Consider the following 19,080-nt stretch of genomic DNA (forward strand, 5'->3'; position numbering starts at 1 on the left):
TTCCGTTCCTTATCACTTATTCTACATTTCTTAATTTCTCTATTACTTTTAATTATCCTTAACTAATCATTCTTTTCAGTCTTCCTTGCAATATTTCACAAAGTCCTCCTTACAGAACTTCTTGCAGTCCTACTAGCGTGATCTGTTTATTACAATTGCTTTTCAAAATAGTTCAAATATTTACTCCAGTCTTCTAAGAATCTCTGGCCCCCTAGGTTCTGCACAGTCCATTAATTTCATTTCAGGCAACCCTTTTTCACATGCATATATAGGATTACAAGGAGATTAGTTCTAAAGTCTAAAGGCACGACTCTCAGCCTTCGACACCGCTTATCCTTTTTATTTATTTATTTTGCAGAGCAACAGTAGCAGGGAATAATCGCTCCCGTTATAGACCTTCATAGAATCGCCATTCCCACCCCGTGCCGCCAGGGGTCGCTGCTGCGAACAGATCGCCGGAACCGCGGGCGCTTATTTCGCCCCCTTTTACAACCCTCTTCGCCGCCCGTCTCTTCCGCGTCTCTCTCGGCAGCGATTGGCGGAAAGCAGAGTGGCCGTAGATGTACTAAAAAATATAGAGCTGCCGCAGCGACTCGACTTGGAGGCCGGGTTTCCTGGTTGCAGCTCGGCCCGTGGGCCTGGCAGTGATGGAGCTGCGGGGTGAGAAAATCAACACAAGCAAATAAGAAAGTAATGGGGAAGAAAAAACCCGCCCTTTCGGCGTGGCTATGATTGTGTATGGCAGCATCACTCTATAATGCTTCTCTTCGTATCTCTAAGGCCGGGCGGGGAGGCGTGGCCTGGCGCCCACGTGACGCGGCGGGAGCCCAGAGCAACAACACTAGAGGAGGGAGGGAGGAAGGGAGACTCTGCCTGGGCGTCGGAGGGCGAGGCGGGCGGCATGGCGGAGGCCGTCAAGCCCCGGAGCAGGCCGAGGAGCAGCCGGGGAAGGACCAAGGTAACCCGGGGAGCGAGGGAGGGAAGGAGGCGGGCGCCTTGCTGCCTCGCAGGTAGACTGCCGCTCGGCGGGGAGGCTCCACTAGGCTTCTCGCAGGTAGACTGCTGCTCTACAGGAGAGGCTGCATTTAGGTATTTCAGAGGCTGGCTGCCTTTTTGGAGGTGGGAAATCCATTAAGGCATCTCACAGGTAGACTGCCCCCTAGCAGGGAGGCTCCACTAGGCTTCTCGCAGGTAGGCTGCTGCTATACAGGGGAGGCTCCATTTAGGTATTTCAGAGGCTGGCTGCTTTTTAGGGGGCGGGAAATCCATGAAGGCATCTCACAGGTAGACTGCCCTCTAGCAGGGAAGCTCCACTGAGGCCACTTCTCCACTTCTCGCAGGTAGACTGCTGCTTGACAGGAGAGGCTGCATTTAGGTACAGTATTTCAGAGACTGACTCTCTTTTTTGGGGGGTGGGTGGGAAATCCATTAAGGCATCTCACAGGTAGACTTCCTCTTAGCAGGGAAGCTCCATCAAGGCTTCTCACAGGTAGACTGTTTCTCATTAGGGGAGGTTCCATTAAGGCATCTCACAGGTAGACTGCCCCCTAGCAGGGAAGCTCCACTGAGGCTTCTCGCAGGTAGACTGCTGCTTGACAGAAGAGGCTGCATTTAGGTACAGTATTTCAGAGACTGGCTCTCTTTTTTAGGAGGTGGGAAATACATTACAGGTAGACTGCCTCTTAGCAGGGAAGCTCCATCAAGGCTTCTCACAGGTAGACTGTTTCTCATTAGGGGAGGTTCCATTAAGGCATCTTATAGGACAGGTAGACTGCCCTCTAGCACAGAGGCTCCACTGAGGCTTCTCGCAGGTAGACTGCTGCTATACAGGAGAGGCTCCATTTAGGTATTTCAGAGGCTGCCTGCCTTGCTCATGTTTGGGGTGGCATCTCACAGGCTGCTCCTGGATAGACGAGGCTCCATTTAGGTGTTATAGAGGCTGACTATCTTTTTTGGGGGGGGGGCTCTATTAAAGCATCTCACAGGTAGACTGCCTCTTAGCAGGGAAGCTCCATCAAGGCTTCTCACAGGTAGACTGTTTCTCATTAGGGGAGGTTCCATTAAGGCATCTCATAGGTAGGCTGCCCCCTAGCAGGGAAGCTCCACAGGTAGACTGCTGCTTGACAGAAGAGGCTGCATTTAGGTACAGTATTTCAGAGACTGACTTTGTTTTTTAGGGGGTGGGGGTGTCCATTAAGGCATCTCACAGGTAGACTGCCTCTTAGCAGGGAAGCTCCACTAAGGCATTTTGGAGGTAGGCTGTTTCTCATTAGGGGATGCTCCATTAAGACCTCTTACAGGTAGACTATTTTTTGCCTCCATCACGCAGGTAGACTGCCTCTCAGCAGGAAGGATCCATTTAGGTGGCTGGTAGCCTGTTTACCAATAGGGGCCGCTTCATTAAGGCCTCTTGCAGGTAGACTGCCTCTCAACAGAGAGGTTCCACTTAGGCAGCTGGCACTTAGGCAGGTGGTCTGTTTCTCAATACTGGAGGCTCCATTTAGGTATTCTGTAAGCTGCCTCTCAACTATGCCTGTCAGCAAGCAAGTTCCATTCTGGCGGCTCACAGGTAGACTGCTTCTCGGTAGGTAGGCTCTGTGTAGGTATAACAGAGGTAGACTGCCTCTCAGCAAGTGGGGTGAGGGAGCTCTCAATTCAGGTGGCCCACAGGTAGACTCATTCTCTACACAGGAAGGCTTCATTTAGTTATTCTGCAGGTAGACTGTCTTTAGGCAAGGAGGCTCCATTTAGGCTGTTGACAAGCAAAACTGCTGCTCTTCCATAGGGAGGCTCCATCTTGCCATCCTTGCGAGGGCTTTGAAAAGTCTGGCTGCCCAGTGTTTGAAACAAAAGGCTAGGCTGTGGCCTTCTAGCCTGATCTAGCAAAGCAGCTTTTACGTTCTGTCCACATTTATGGAATTTTACTCTGGCAACCCTTGATGGCCATGGAGATGCAATCAGATGTTGCTGCAACACTGGGTTGTAATACCCTTCTTTGTATCCGGGAAGCGTTTGTTTATTGATGGATTAAGTGGAAGTTCTAGCGCTGCAACGTTGTTGCTGCTCATCAGCATGCCTGGCATTTCATGGAGTTTCGTAAGCAGAGAAGTCGGTTTGCAGCTCTGCAAGACGGCAACCATTTGAGCGTTGGAGGTATTGAGAAACCACGAAGCTGAGGGAGGGATGGAGGAGGCAGTTCGATGCAGGGGCTTGGACTTTCACTTTCACTTGGGGAAGGAGATCGAAGGGAAGGTGGGATTTGAGGCAAAGCAGGTGAATACACAAAATGCAGGCAAAAGTGCCGGAAAAGTACAAAGGCATTTGGAGGAGTTTGGGGCAAGGATGTGCAGAATCCAGGTTAGGCTGGTGGTCTTTGAAATGGTTGAAATAAGAATAAAAGGCTTGTTCACACATTATATCAAACCCAACTGCAAGCTGTCTCTACAATTATACAAGGGAATGTGTGAAGGAGTGCACGCTTGTTGATTTTATGCAGTTCCGTGAATATGTACACAGGTAATAATAATAATAATAATAATAATAATAATAATAATAATAATAATAATATTTTTTTATTATTTATACCCCGCCCATCTGGCTGGGCTTCCCAAGCCACTCTGGGCAACTTCCAACAAAATATTAAAATACCGTAATACATCGGCAGTGGACCTCAGTGTCCGGGCAGAACGATGGGGGAGGAGATGCTCCTTCAGGTATACTGGACTGAGGCTGTTTAGGGCTTTAAAGGTCAGCACCAACACTGGTACAGAATTTACATGTGCTGAATGTAACGGGCGAACACTCCTAGAGTCCGAAGTGAGGCTTAGAAGAAGCTCCTTCCTTCTAATACTTGCGTATTCTTGACTCTTCTCTCTCTCTCTCTCTCCTTTTCTCCCTGCTGCCTCTGATTCTCTCTGCGTCATTGTGGCCAGTGCAGATTCTGCCTTGCTTGCTCCACTAGTCTATATACCCCAAGCCCTCTGTGAAAGCAGCTTCAGCAAAAGAGAGAGGAAAAGGGATCGGTGGGACTTGATGGCCAAGTTCTCTTGTCAGAGAGGATTAAAAGCCCCTTAGCTTTTCATAAGCATACGGCTGCAGTCATGGGGGCTAGAAACTTACTGTATTTTTCGCTCTATAGGACGCACCGGACCATAGGAGGGGGAGAACAGGAAAAAAAATAAATTCTCCCCCTCTCTGCTCAGCACCCCTTCAGCGAAGCGGCAGGAGAAACGGAGCCCCTTCCATTTCTCCTCCCGCTTCGCTGAAAGGGCGCTGCGCAGAGAGGGAAAACTGTGCAGCGCCTCTCCAGCGAAGCAAAACCTGGAGAGCAAGTGGATCGGTGTGCACTGACCCCTCTTGCTCTCCAGGCTTCAGGCGGCTATCCGCAAGCCTTCAGAGCGCAGCGGGAACTCCTCCTGCGCTCCGGGGGCTTCAGGCAACTTCAGCGAAAGCAACGCGAAGCCTCCAGAGCGCAGGGGGAGCTCTCCCTCTGCGCTTCGGAGGCTTCGCGTTGCTATCGCTGAAGCCAAGCAGTCTGCATTCGCTCCATAAGACGCACACACATTTCCCCTTAATTTTTGAAGGGGGAAAAGTGCGTCTTATAGAGCGAAAAATACGGTACCCGTTGCTCGAAAGGACAAGGGAGCTTGGATCCTTTGGAATCCGATGGACACACCCTGGATTTTGTGCTGAAATGCTACGGCTGCTTTTTAAGGCTTCCCCTCCTGGCCTTTGTGGATAAGCGTTATTTTGCTGCTGGAAAAGGTCAGATAAGGTCATATATGACTGTCGGAGGCAGCGTGATCTCTGGCATCCTTTGCCAAGCTGGTATCTTGCAGATGTTTTGGGTTATTCTCCCATCAGCCCAAGCCAGTGTACCAGCAGGGTACCAGTATGGCGAAAACTGAATCTGTGGCATTAGTTAACCTCGAGTCTTGGGAATAATGTGACTCTCACATGGCATTTCCTTCGGCTCTTGGCTCGCATTCAGCATTTTCAGTTTCTCATCTCCTCCGCTCCCTTCCAGAAAGTGCTTTCATTAGTTGGGGAAGTATTCCACGATGTGGCAAGCCAAACACTTCTGCAAGAAACGGATGAGAGGTTGTTTGTTGTTGGTATTCTTATCTCGCCTGTCACAACAGCTTCAAGGTGGCTTGCAGTGAAAACATTAAAAATACAACAAGACTCGAACACACAAACACACACACACACACACACAACCCAGCTGTAACAAGCAATCAAAGAGCAGATTGCAGCAGGGGAACGCACACAGGCGATAGACTCTAAAGGGGCGAAACAGTCTAAATAAAACATCAATTTAAAGGTGTACTTCAGTAAAAGGGGAGGGTTGGTAATAGTTGTAGCAGTAAGCTCATAAATGTTTACATTCACTGGCTTTTGGTATAGGCTAATTGTATTGCTTTGATGTTACCCTTATCTGTGGGGCTCGAGGTGCTGAGCTCTGAGCTCAGAAAAGGGGAGCTATCTGTAAGGTTTATTTGGGTATTTGACACCTATGCCCTCATTTAGTCAGGTGAAATGATGTATGCTTCTTTGCTGTATAAAGAATGTATAATATTTGCTTAGGTACAGACAAGGCAGCTCCTGGTTGCAAAAGCTAGGAGAACTGGCAGGCTGTTTTGCTGTAAGTCTACACCTTCTTTAATAGAGAATAATAATAATAATAATAATAATAATAATAATAATAATAATAATTTTATTTATTTATTTATACCTCACCCATCTGGCTGGGTTTCTCCAGCCACTCTGGGCAGCTCCCAAAAGAATATTAATAACTTGATAAAACACCAGACATTAAAAGCTTCCCTAAACAGGACTGCCTTCAGACGTCTTCTAATAGTCAGATAGTTGTTTATTTCCTTGACATCTGGTGGGAGGGCAGGCGCCACTACCGAGAAAGCCCTCTGCCTGGTTCCCTATAACTTCATTTCTCGCAGTGAGGGAACCGCCAGAAGGCCCTCGGTGCTGGATCTCAGTGTCCGGGCTGGACGATGGGGGGTGGAGACGCTCCTTCAGGTATACTGATCACTCTGGTGTTTTGGGCATTCTTCTTTGGTATCCCTGCACCCAGTCACTCTCATAAGCTTTCCTCTGGGCTTGTAGATCAGGATATCTATCTATCATCTATCTATCTATCTATCTATCATCTATCTATCTATCATCTATCTATCTATCTATCTCTGTGTGTGATCGAGCAGCTCCTTCAGTGGTAGAGTATCTCCTTTGCATACGCAAAATCCCAGGATCAAGCCCTCACATCTCTAGGTGAGACAGGGAATGCCTTTTGTCTGAAATCCCAGATAGTTGCTACCAGCCAGTGTGGCCATTGCTGAGCTAGATGGATCAATGGCCTTACTTCATCATTCTTCCCAGCCACTGAGGTCCAGTGCCGAGGGCCTTCTGGCGGTTCCCTCACTGCGAGAAGCCAAGTTACAGGGAACCAGGCAGAGGGCCTTCTCGGTAGTGGCACCCGCCCTGTGGAACGCCCTCCCATCAGATGTCAAAGAGAAAAGCAACCACCAGACTTTTAGAAGACATCTGAAGGCAGCCCTGTTTAGGGAAGTCTTTAATGTTTAATAGGTTATTGTATTTTAGTGTTTTGTTGGAAGCCGCCCAGAGTGGCTGGGGAAACCCAGCCAGATGGGCAGGGTTTAAATAATAAATTATTATTATTACTCCCCATACGGGACCATCTTACGTTCCTATGGGTCTTTTGTTCCTCAAATCTCATTCTTCAGTGTTGCTGTCTCTCTCCCCTCAATTCTTTCCACTAGGAAAAAAAGAAAAAAAGCGAAGAGGAGGAGAGCATCGCCTGTCAGCTGTCTCTTCCAGATTCAGTTAGAGATGGAGAAGAACCATCTCAGTCCTGCGACACCCAGGGGGAACGCCTTCCAGAGCCCAGGCTCTGCAACGAAGCCAAAGAGATAGAAAACGTGAAGGATGCCTGTGATGTCCCACCGAGTACAGTAACTGTAGAAAATGAAGGATCTCCAGAAACTGCCGCGTTGGAGCCCCCGATCCAGGGGGAAGAATTTGCAGGCAGAACTTTGCAGGAGGAGAAAAGTACCGGGGGAAACCCAGCCAGTCCTCAGAGCCTCGCCGAAGCAGTTGCTTCCTGCGACCTGTCGGAAAGCAATGCTCCTTGCGCGCCGCCTTTGCTGGGGAGTGCGCAGGACCCAGAGACTGAGACCGTACGCAGTGACAAACAGTCTGTTTCCCATCCTTCGGAAGAGGTTCTTCCTGCCGTCTGTGCCCCCAGCAAAGAGCAGGTTCAGAAATCCCCTCCCAAAATGCTCTATCCGGATCTCCCATTGGAGCTGTTCAGGGAGAGGCTGGCGGCGGTTGCGGTTGCTCCCCTCAAACCGAAGGAGAGGCTGTACCCTGAGATCCCGGCAGAGCCGGAGCTGTTGCCTTTCACCCGAGAGCAGCTGAAGGTCTTTGAGCCCTGCTCCTGGTTGGAGAACGTCGACGCCTACGTGGAAGAGTTTGGGACTGTGGCGCACCAGGACAGGCACGAGTTCTTTGAGCTGCTGCTGAACTACTGGCGGTGCCGCAAGCAGCTGCTCCTTGCCGAAGCGGAGCTGCAGACCATTGCCTTGGATTGCCAGAGCGCCAGGAGCCGCCTGTGGACTTTCAAGGACGAACAGCAGCCCATCCAGGTGTAGTAACCGAAGCATGTTTCTAAAAATTGGTTCATACGTTCGCAGAAAATGAGGTGGTTCAGCCCTCCGGAGACGTAACGTTTTATAAAGAATCAGAGATGCAGTGTGGCATAGGGGCTAGTGACACTGTGGCGCTGTGGTCTAAACCACTGAGCCTCTTGGGCTTGCCGATCAGAAGGTCGGCGGTTCGAATCCCTGCGACGGAGTGAACTCCTGTTGCTCTGTCCCAGCTCCTGCCAACCTATCAGTTCGAAAGCACACCAGTGCAAGTAGATAAATAGGTACCGCTACAGCGGGAAGGTAAACGGCATTTCCCTGCGCTCTGGTTTCCGTCACGGTGTCCCGTTGTGCCAGAAGTGGTTTAGTCATGCTGCCCACATAACCCAGAAAAGCTTTCTGCAGATAAACGCCGGTTCCCTCGGCCTGAAAGTGAGATGAGCGCCGCAACCCCATAGTCGCTTTTGACTGGACTTAACCTTCCAGGGGTCCTTTACCTTTTCTTACCTTTTTAGAGCAGTGTTTCCCAAATTTGCCTCTCCAGCTGTTTTTGGACTACGGTTCCCATTATCCCTGACCACTCGTTCTCCTAGCTACGGATGATGGGATTTGTACTCCCCCCAAAAAGCTGGAGTCCCAAGTTTGGGAAACACTGGGTTAGAGTGTCAGACTGGGCCAGTTGCTGCCTGTCAGCCTAGCCAACTTCACAGGGTTGTTGTTCTGGGAGTTAGTTAAATGAGGAGGGCCAGAACTGTGTGTGCACCACCTTGAGCTCCCTGGAGAGAAAGGCGGGATATAAACACAGTTAAATAAATGTGTTTAATTTGCTGGAAGCCACTCAGAGTGGCTGTGGCAACCCAGTCAGATGGGTGGCATATAAATAAATTATGATTGTTAAAATTATAAGTGCGCACAACCCTAGAGTCTGTCAAGACTGGCCCGTACGGGCAGGGGTACCTTTACCTTTAACTTATTTCAGAATGCAGGTATTAGTAGTGTGGGGGAATTTGCTTGTTTGAATTTCCCCTCCCCCAAAATGGTGAGTCCTAACATGCCTTGTTGGGACGCAGATGGCACTGTGGGTTAAACCACAGAGCCTAGGACTTGCCGATCAGTAGGTCGGCGGTTCGAATCCCTGCGACGGGGTGAGCTCCCATTGCTCAGTCCCTGCTCCTGCCAACCTAGCAGTTCGAAAGCACGTCAAAGTGCAAGTAGATAAATAGGTACCGCTCTGGCGGGAAGGTAAACGGCGTTTCCGTGCGCTGCTCTGGTTTGCCAGAAGCGGCTTAGTCATGCTGGCCACATGACCCGGAAGCTGTACGCCGGCTCCCTCGGCCAATAAAGCAAGATGAGCGCCGCAACCCCAGAGTCTGCCACGACTGGACCTAATGGTCAGGGGTCCCTTTACCTTTACCTTTTAACATGCCTTGTTACTTAGCCTCCTAGACCAGAGTTTTTCCATAGCTTTCATCTTTGAGGGAACACCTCTTGACTTGCGGAAATGCTTCAGGCATGGGCTCCCGAATGAGCAACCTGAGAGGGCTGTACCACACGCTTTTAAGGAATGTCTTCGATCGGCTCAGGAGCGCCCACACTCAGCTATAGAGTTTTTGGAGCTTTCTGTTTCTTTCTTTTAATTAGTACTCCGCCCTTCTATATTATTATACACAGGGTGGTTCGCGAGCTGCGAAAACCACAAAATATACAAAGCCGCACATCTTAATAATAAACTTATCCGGTACAAATAAATCAATAATAAAAAAAATTAGGGTTCTTAACCTATCAAAGTAATATTTAATGACCTATCAGGATATAATAGCGCACAACAAAATGAACTCTCAGAATATCAACAAATAATTGCACAGAAATTCACTCTCGACAGTTGCAATCATCATAATAAAAACCCTGATACCTAAAATGCCACAATACGTTGAGAAAGTCATGTTAGGAGATCGAATTGTGCAACAAGGTCACTTAATAAAATTATTGAAAGGATCCCGCCCCGCCGGCCTTAACTCCACATTTTGAACATTGCTTCCCTTGCAGGGTGTCTGTGCTGATCAATGCAAAGTGTCCGGCCACCATCGCTACCAGACGGTCGAGATGAACGAAGGCGCTTTGGGAGACCTGAAGAGGCTCTTCGAAGCCCAGGCTGAGCATGTGCACCAGACCCTGGCCTTGCACTTGTACACGTCTGTGTTGTCCCGCCTGCAGGTGGAATCCTACATCTACAGGCTTCTCAGCAGCTCTTCCTCGCTGAGGTCTGTGGGCATTCAGCAGCAGCCGCCGCCAGGTGCGTGTATCCAAGTTATATTCCAATTAACTCCCCATGGGCAGGGAGCATCAGGGACGCCGTGTGCAGAAAGCGGCAGAATTCCGCTCCCGTTCTGCAACCTGCATAAATTACGCAAGCGAAGCGCATATGCTCATTTGACGTACTTGATTCCGGGGAGGTTCAGACTAACTTCTTGTACATTCTGGCAATGCACGATGGGTTTTTGCTCTCCCTGCCCTCCCACTATCCACACAGTGCGTGAGAGAAGGGGCTGTGGCAAATGTATTGGGGTGTTGACGTAGAACCCCATTGTGAAACGGAGGGGGGGGGTCCTGTTTGGCAGTTTCTCATGCTCTGGGCACATGGGCAGTGGTGTGTGGGTGCTGAGAGCATCTGTGTGTGTGCGTGCACAACCCTGCAATTGCGTGCTCACTCCAGCCAAGGAGGGGGACTGCAGTCGTACCTTGGTTCTCGAACGTAATCCATTCCGGAAGGTGTGACTGTATTTATGTCATTAAATTGCATCTGCCCCCAAATACCCCAGTGGGGTGATGGTTATCCCATTCCCACCCCTTTACAACCACCAGAGTCAGACCAGGAGACCAGGGTTCACATCCCCACCTGGCCATGAAGCTCACTGGGTGACCTTGTAACTGTGCTGGTCCCGGGGGGAGGTTACCGTGGGGCGAGGTCCAGGACCTGAGTCGAGGGTCGGCAGACAGTCCTCCACGGGCGAAGCGGGGTCCACAGCGAGGAGCCAGGCAAGGACAGGAACTCTGGGGGAAACAGGACTGGATGCTGGCCGAAACAGCTCTTCAACGACGTTGCTCCCGAACCTGGGACCGGGCTGACTGGCCTTTATCTTCTCTGAGGCCAGGGGCGGTCCTGGCCCCCAGGAGCCCCGCCTCTCCTGGCCTTAAGGCGAGCACTCCTCCTGGGAGAAACCAGTTCCCTTCGCCTCTCTGCCCTAAGCCTCTGCAGTTCAGGAGAGGCTGAAGGGTTACTGGACCCAGGGGGAGACTCACCTGTAGGCACTGTGTCTTCAATCACCTCTGGAGCCAGAGTGGATTCACCTGGTGCCTGCTCCCGAGGATCCGGCACAGGTGCAGGCACTTCAGAATCAAGGCCCTGCCCCAGTTCAGCCAGCCCTGGAGGCGGGGACTCTTGTGCAGGCTGGGATTCCTCCGGTTCACCCTCTGAATCGGATTCCCAGGCCATCACAGTAACAATTTAAACAATTTAATTATTTGTACCCCACCCATCTGGCTGGGCTGCCCCAGCCACGCTGGGTGGCTATTCCCCTCTCAAGCCTTACCCTCACTGACCTCATAGGGTTCTGGTGGGGATTAAACGTGGAGGGGGGAAACCATGTGGACCACCTTGAACTTTGTGGAGAAAAGCTGGAATATAAATGAAATCAGGCCATCAGTAAGAGGCGGCAACTTGGTGCAGGCCTCCTCATGGCTAGGCAAGGTTTCGAACCCAGTGCAGGCTTCCTAGCAGAGGCCCAGTACAGTGGTACCTCGGGTTAAGAACTTAATTTGTTCTGGAGGTCCGTTCTTAACCTGAAACTGTTCTTAACCTGAGGTACCACTTTAGCCAATGGGGCCTCCCGCTGTCGTGCAATTTCTGTTCTCATCCTGAAGCAAAGTTCTTAACCCGAGGTATTATTTCTGGGTTAGCGGAGCCTGTAACCTGAAGTGTCTGTAATCTTAAGCATCTGTAACCCGAGGTACCAGTGTACTCTGCATTATTTCACTCCAACTGTGAGGTCACTTAATCCTTTTTCTTCTCTCCTCATTTGCAGTTCTTAAACAGGCTGAAAATGTTTCTTCGGACGTGGGTCCCTTGAAGGAATGCATCAGCGTCCTCTTCAGTTTCATGCGCAGGGTCGTTGAGGATCCTCAGTTTGAGAGCGACGTGCTCTCCTGGCTGCAGAGGCTGGTGAGAAACAGAGGGAGTCAGATCTACCCTAAATCTGGTGCTAGGGCAATCCTTTTATATCTATAAGGTAAAGGTAAAGGGACCCCTGACCATTAGGTCCATTAGGTCTCTGGGGTTGCGGCGCTCATCTCGCTTTATTGGCCGAAGGAGCCGGTGTACAGCTTCCGGGTCATGTGTCCAGCATGACTAAGCTGCTTCTGGCGAACCAGAGCAGCACACAGAAACGCCGTTTACCTTCCCGCTGGAGTGGTACCTATTTATCTATTTGCACTTTGATGTGCTTTCAAACTGCTAGGTTGGCAGGAGCAGGGACCGAGCAACGGGAGCTCACCCCATTGCAGGGATTCGAACCGCTGACCTTCTGATCGGCAAGCCCTAGGTTCTGTGGTTTAACCCACAGCGCCACCTGCGTCCTATTCCCCAACTGACCTAGCAAAAGGAAGTCAAGAATAGCAATGCAAGGAGAAGAGGGTCTGGAACGGGGAGCTTTGAAGAGGGACCGTGCCTTTCAGTATGCTTCTATTTTAAGAGATCCGTCGTAACTGTGGCTTTGCAGTCCTTCCCTCCCTTAACTGCCTTTGAAATTGTCTCCTGTCTCTCCAGGTGTCTGTCTTGCAAAAGGTTGGTTGTCCAGGGGACCACATTTTCCTCTTAAACCACATCCTCCGCTGCCCGGCCGGCGTTAGCAAGTGGGCTGTTCCTTTCATTCAGGTGCGGATGTTTAATCTTTGCTTCTTACGGGGATGTGCTGGGGACCCAGATCTCGCTGTCTCTTGGGCAGTTGCACTTTAGGAGGCAGGTGTGGGGGGTCTTGCCCATGGGTCGGCAAACTAAGGCCCGGGGGCCGGATCCGGCCCAATCGCCTTCTAAATCCAGCACACGGACGATCTGGGAATCAGCATGTTTTTACATGTGTATAATGTGTCCTTTTATTTAAAATGCATCTCTGGGTTATTTGTGGGGCACAGGAGTTCGTTCATCCCCCCCCCCAAAAAAATATAGTATGGCCCCCCACAAGGTCTGAGGGGCAGTGGACCAGCCCCCTGCTGAAAAAGTTTGCTGACCCCTGGTCTTGCCCCACAAGAATGCCCCAAACTGGGGTGCCAAACCGCAAATGAGTTACAGTTTTTTAGATTAGTGAAACCTTTTAAAGGGGGTGGGGGGGGTGGGCAGGAGGACAAATGTAGTCGTTCTAGGGCCACACCATTACACATTGTTCGGGGGGGGGGGGTGATCCTCGGATGAAGAGTAATGTAATGATAATGCAGCATCTTTGAAATTTGAATGTGCAAAGGCTAGCCTTTTTTAAAAAAAGGGAAAAGCAGTTTAGCCTTCCCTTGCCCCTTGACATGCTTGTTTTCACAGGCAGGTGTATTTTATCTTAGGGAGCATTAAAAGTATAATTCTCTCTATCTGAGGTCTGAAATGGCACAGTCTGGGATGGGCTGCACCAACATCTTTTCCTGCATATTCTAATCTGCTCTCAGAGCTCGTTTTGTGTTTATCTGCCTTTGAGCATCTCACCTCAACGCTTGTGGAAACTGTTTTTCCCCACCTGTATCTCCATAAATTGGACGTATCGGGTGCATTTCGATCTTGATTACCCAGACACCCGGGTTTGAGTAGCACCTTTTATTTATTTTTTTTAACTCCCTCATTCAATTTCTTGTTTGCTTTCAGATTCGGGTTCTGGATAACCCCTCGGGGCTCTTTCACTTCATGCAGTCCCTTGCTTTGCTTATGTCTCCTGCCAAGTAAGTATACAAAAGAGCCGCTCTTCCTCTCCGTGGTGCTAGGGGTGTTATTCTGCTTAGCCCTGTGCAGGGAAGATGTGCTTCAAAACCAAGCAAAAAAAGTTATTTCCCCCCTGTGCAGGTAACCTCATAGCTACCCACAAAATGTCAAACTGGATATATACAGGACTAGCGATGTGAGGTGAGAATATTCTCTGGAGAATATTCTCCACAAACTGTAAATTCTGTGTCATCTACACAGCTGCTTTAAATTTCTTCTTTCCATCCTTGGGCTAGTAACATCCATGCAGCTGTTGTCACATACATAAAATGTATTTTCTGGCCTTTTGGAAACTGTTAAGGGTTTTGTATACTAATACAGTGGTACCTCGGGTTACAAATGCTTCGGGTTACAAACGCTTCAGGTTACAGACTTTGCTAATCCAGAGGTAGTACCTCGGGTTAAGAACTTTACCTCAGGATGAGAACAGAAATTGTGTGGTGGTGGCGGCGCGGTGGCAGCGGGAAGCCCCATTAGCTAAAGTGGTACCTCAGGTTAAGAACAGTTTCAGGTTAAGAACGGACCTCCGGAACGAATTAAGTTCCTTACCAGAGGTACCACTGTAATAATAATAATTTTTATTTATTTAAATCCTGTCCTCCCCAGCCAAAGCCAAGCTCAGAGGGGCTAACAACAGTAAAAATAGCACCGTTTATGTAAAATCACAATCAATTAACTGAAATACATTCTAGTACAGTGGTACCTCAGGTTACAGCCGCTTCAGGTGACAGACTCCGCTAACCCAGAAATAGTGCTTCAGGTTAAGAACTTTGCTTCAGGATGAGAACAGAAATCGTGCTCTGGCGGCGCGGCAGCAGCAGGAGGCCCCATTAGCTAAAGTGGTGCTTCAGGTCAAGAACAGTTTCAGTTTAAGAACGGACCTCCGGAACGAATTAAGTACTTAACCCGAGGTACCACTGTAGTAACTAGTAGTACTACATTCTAATAGTAACTCTTGAACCTGGTCCAGTAGCAAATCAGCCAGTGCAGATTTCTGAGCACAGGTGCTGTATGCTGACAAGGCCTCACTCCTGCCAGCCATTGCGCTGCAGAATTCTGCCCTAAGCGCTGATTCTGGATCAAGCGCAAGGAAAGCCCATTCCCTGTGACTCAGTTTATTTGTTTGCAGTTGGGTCAGCTGCAGGAGGGGGCTGCCGAGGCAGTTGAGAGCTGCTGACTTTGCTCTCCCCTCTCCCTTGCCCCCCCCGAACACTAGCCAGCAAGGACGGAGCCTCCTCCCCCTCTCTTAGTCTCTGTGACCCAATTTTCACGGCCTGCTGCGTTTTGCGATTCGCAGAAATCGTGCGGAGTTCATGTGCCACATGAAACCGAGCGAACGGAAGGCGTCTTCCTCATCTGGGCAGGAATCTGGGAACTGGACTCTGGTGGATGAAGGAGGAGAAGAGGTACCTTTAAAGAGGGATGGCACTAACAGGGAGGATAAGAGGAGATATGGTACAAAAAGTGAATAAAGAGTGAGCTATCTTTAAGGAATTAAGGGACGTGGGTGGCGCTGTGGGTTAAACCACAGAGCCTAGGACTTGCCGATCAGAAGGTCGGCGGTTCGAATCCCTGCGACGGGGTGAGCTCCCATTGCTCGGTCCCTGCTCCTGCCAACCTAGCAGTTCGAAAGCATGTCAAAGTGCAAGTAGATAAATAGGTACCACTCTGGCGGGAAGGTAAACGGCGTTTCCGTGCGCTGCTCTGGTTCTCCAGAAGTGGCTTAGTCATGCTGGCCACATGACCCGGAAGCTGTATGCTGGCTCCCTCGGCCAATAAAGCGAGATGAGCGCCGCAACCCCAGAGTCGGCCACAACTGGACCTAATGGTCAGGGGTCCCTTTACCTTTTATGTGTTTTATATGTTAATAAAATTTAATTTAAAAAAAATAAAGAGAGATGGCACTGTGCACTTCTGGGACAGCGGGAAATGCAGCCTTTGGATGCGCTGTTGTCTTTTGTCCTAGGACGAAGATTCTGAGACTAGCTGGGTCCTCCTCCTGGAAGACGACTTGATCGCGCTTCTGTCCCAGTTTCCATTTCACGAACTCTTCCAGCACATCCTTGGGTTTGATTCTAAAGGTGAGCGAAGTCCCCAAGGGATGTGCATCGGGCAGTATAGAAACTGAAGTAGCTGGTATATATGGAAAGGCCGCAATCCCCAGCATCTCCACGTAGGCCTGGGGAGAAAGATGGCTGTATAAAACCCCGAAGGAGCCGCTGGCAGTCAGTGTAGACTAAGTTAGAGGAATCAACACTCGAACTCTGCGCAAGGCAATTTCCTATGTTCCTATTTAGTAGGTTGGGAACAGGAGTGAGCCTAGTTCAGTTGGACTGGCTCCCATAACTAAGACGGAGGTTAAGATTAATTTTCTAGATAATAAATAATTTTATAAGTGGTGTGTCTTCGTTTCTCAATTTGATCCCTTTACACGGTTTTGCATGTATCATATTTTGACTTGCAGTTATTTTTATTGATCGTAGTTCAGTAATTATTTATTGCAATTGTTAAGAGTGAATTTCAGTTTAGCTGATGTTTTTGCTGATGTTTTGAGAGTTAATTTTACTGTGTACTATTATATTCCAATAGATTATTGGATATTACTTTATTTGATGTAGGTCGTTCCGTTTTAAAGTTATGTTTTATCATGAATTTTTGTATTGGATCAGGTTATTATAAGGTGTGCTGTATATTTCGCCGCTGTAAACTGCCTTGTGTGTGGTAATGTAGAAAGGCGGTGTACAAATTGAAAGTGAAATGAAATGGAAAAATAAGAAATGCTGGAATATATATGACAGCACACTTGTCGTAGTCTAAACTATATTCCAGTTTCAACAGGACTTATTAATAACACGCTAATTCTCCCCTTCGCCACCTTTGCCAATCCTGATCTGTTTTATCTGTCGCGAAGGCATCTACGTTCCTGAGAAAACAACGCCTCAAGAGATGATGAAGGTCTTTGCGTTTGCAAACTCTTTAGTGGAACTTCTTGCCGTGGGACTGGAAACCTTCAACAGAGCCCGCTATAGGCAGTTTGTGAAACGAATTGGCCACCTCATCAGGTAAGGAGCATCGCTTGGTAGCCTCGGGCAGCAGCAGAGGCCCCTTCTTGGCCAACGTGGGATTGTGGAGGTCGCTGTTTGTCCAGCTCGCCTCGTCATCCCATCCCAGTTTGTAATTGCCGCTTTGCTCCAAAGGAAACACCTGAGTGATCTTGTTCTTCTGCCAGCGTTAGATTAGCGCCCTGATGTATAGATCTTTGTGTGCAGCAGCAGGTGTCAGGTGAGCACCTGTGTGCAAGGGAACTTTCCTGTTGTGCTGTGGGGCTGGGTGTACAGGTGGTGTCAGAGACAGCAACAGGCAGAGTCAACTGATTCTGGCTTCGTCCCAATCCTTCTCTCTGCTGTCTTACAAGGGCAGCACCAAGACTCATCTACATTCTCCTTTTGCCCCATGCTTTCTGGGCACAGGTCCACATGGGTGGCACTCTGGTCTGAACCACTGAGCCTCTTGTTCTTGCCGATCGGAAGGTTGGCGTTTCGAATCCCCGCGATGGGGTGAGCTCCCGTTGCTCTGCCCCAGTTCCTGCCAACCTAGCAGTTCAAAAGCACACCAGTGCTAGTAGATAAATAGTATCACTGTGGCGGGAAGGTAAACGGCGTTTCCGTGCTCTCTGGTTTCCATCACGGTGTTCCGTTGCACCAGAAGCAGTTTAGTCCTGCTGGCCACATGACCCAGAAAGCTCTCTGTGGACAAACGGCGGCTCCCTTGGTCTGAAAGTGAGATGAGCGCCACAACCCCATAGCCACCTTTGACTGGACTTAACCATCCAGGGGTTCTTTACATTTTTTAGAATCAAAACATCTTAGAATTGTAGAGTCAGAAGGAGTCTGAGGGCCATGCAACAGCTTCTTGTGGTTCTTTGCATCTTTCCAAAGGGGCCTTTGGTATGTGTGGTTCAGCAGCTGTTGCATCATCCTAATCATTTACAGATCACAGAATCAGAAAACTGTGGAGTTGAAAGGGACCCCGAAGGGCCATCCTGTGCATTTCAGGGATCTCAGCTAAAGCATCCAAGAGGGATGGCCATCCAACCTCTGCTTAAGAACCTCCAAGGAAGGAGAGTCCACAGTGGTTGGCCACCATGAGAGCAGGAGGCTGGACTACAATGGCTGATCCAGCTGCAAGGCTCTTCTTGTGGATATTTTCACCCCTCCCATTGCAAGGATCTCATGGTGTTTTCAGAAAGGAGGGGGCGGAATCTGCTCATCGCTTCTTCCACTCCTGCCCGACTCTGAATGAGTCTGAGTGTTATCTGTGTAGAGATAAGATGACTGCGTAAGAAACTGTAACACTCATGCAGTCCAGAAGCCTCCTTTAGTCTTTAGTTTATTTTAATTTGCAGTAGCTGTAAGAGACATGGGGTACATGCAGTAGCTGTAAGGGGACATGGGTGGCACTGTGGGTTAAACCACAGAGCCTAGGGCTTGCCGATCAGAAGGTCGGCGGTTCGAATCCCCACAATGGGGTGAGCTCCTGTTGCTCGGTCCCAGCTCCTGCCAACCTAGCAGTTCGAAAGCATGCCAGTGCAAGTAGATAAATAGGTACCACTCCGGCGGGAAGGTAAATGGTGTTTCCGTGCGCTGCTCTGGTTCACCAGAAGCGGCTTAGTCATGCTGGCCACATGACCCGGAAGCTGTACGCCGGCTCCCTCGGCCAATAAAGCGAGATGAGCACCGCAACCCCAGAGTCGGCCACGACTGGACCTAATGGTCAGGGGTCCCTTTATCTTTACCTTTAGCTGTAAGAGGATAAAGAAGTTATGCTTCAGAGCTTTCGTTCGTGTAATTCATACTCTGCTGACTTTGGTGCTCACTGCTCAAAGTTGTGGGTCCAATGCACTTAGACCTGCTCTCCTGCAGTAGAAGGTCTCTGGAAGTGCTTTCATCTTGCCTGGCCCAGTCAGGGCAGAAGAGGTTGAGCCCAGTCGTTGGCACCGGCTCAAAGGCGAAGCTGACACTGCTTATGTTCTTAAATGATTTGTAGACATTCAGATTTTCCGCATTGTCCTGTTCCCCCTCCCCGTTCCCCCCCCTCGCCTCCTGCTGTTAGGATGACGCTTTGCTATGTGAGTGACCACTGGGCCCAGTATGCCAGCCAGGCCAAAGGCTATGGCTATGAGATGCACCCTTACTCTGTTGAGAAACTGCAGGTGGAATTCGATGAGCTCTTCCTGCGGGCTGTCCTCCAAGTTCTGAAAGCGAAAAGGTAGGAACCGAGGGGCTGTGCCGGGGGCGGGGGGGTGGCATTTGTGGCAGTTGGGGAAGTCTAGGCTGCGTCTAGAAGAGAGCTGTGAAGTCAGGTGGGACCCGATAGAAGGCCAGAACT

The 19,080-nt window shown here is 49.6% G+C and overlaps 1 protein-coding gene across 3 annotated transcripts in view; it reads left to right on the forward strand.

Annotated features, from left to right (window-relative positions):
- The first annotated feature begins 818 nt into the window (after window positions 1-818).
- The window catches only part of EPG5 (ectopic P-granules 5 autophagy tethering factor), a 78,937-nt gene continuing 60,675 nt past the window's right edge, over window positions 819-19,080 (forward strand). For all 3 annotated transcript variants that reach the window (XM_077936510.1, XM_077936511.1, XM_077936512.1), the window contains exons 1-10: window positions 819-958; window positions 6,795-7,679; window positions 9,726-9,972; window positions 11,762-11,898; window positions 12,502-12,609; window positions 13,579-13,652; window positions 14,990-15,098; window positions 15,659-15,773; window positions 16,604-16,754; window positions 18,805-18,960. In XM_077936510.1, the coding sequence (XP_077792636.1) occupies window positions 902-958; window positions 6,795-7,679; window positions 9,726-9,972; window positions 11,762-11,898; window positions 12,502-12,609; window positions 13,579-13,652; window positions 14,990-15,098; window positions 15,659-15,773; window positions 16,604-16,754; window positions 18,805-18,960 (2,039 nt within the window). In that variant the 5' untranslated portion in view covers window positions 819-901. The remainder of the gene's footprint in view (window positions 959-6,794; window positions 7,680-9,725; window positions 9,973-11,761; window positions 11,899-12,501; window positions 12,610-13,578; window positions 13,653-14,989; window positions 15,099-15,658; window positions 15,774-16,603; window positions 16,755-18,804; window positions 18,961-19,080) is intronic.

The sequence above is a fragment of the Podarcis muralis genome, chromosome 11 (genome assembly GCF_964188315.1).
Source record: "Podarcis muralis chromosome 11, rPodMur119.hap1.1, whole genome shotgun sequence".
Lineage (NCBI taxonomy): Eukaryota > Metazoa > Chordata > Lepidosauria > Squamata > Lacertidae > Podarcis > Podarcis muralis.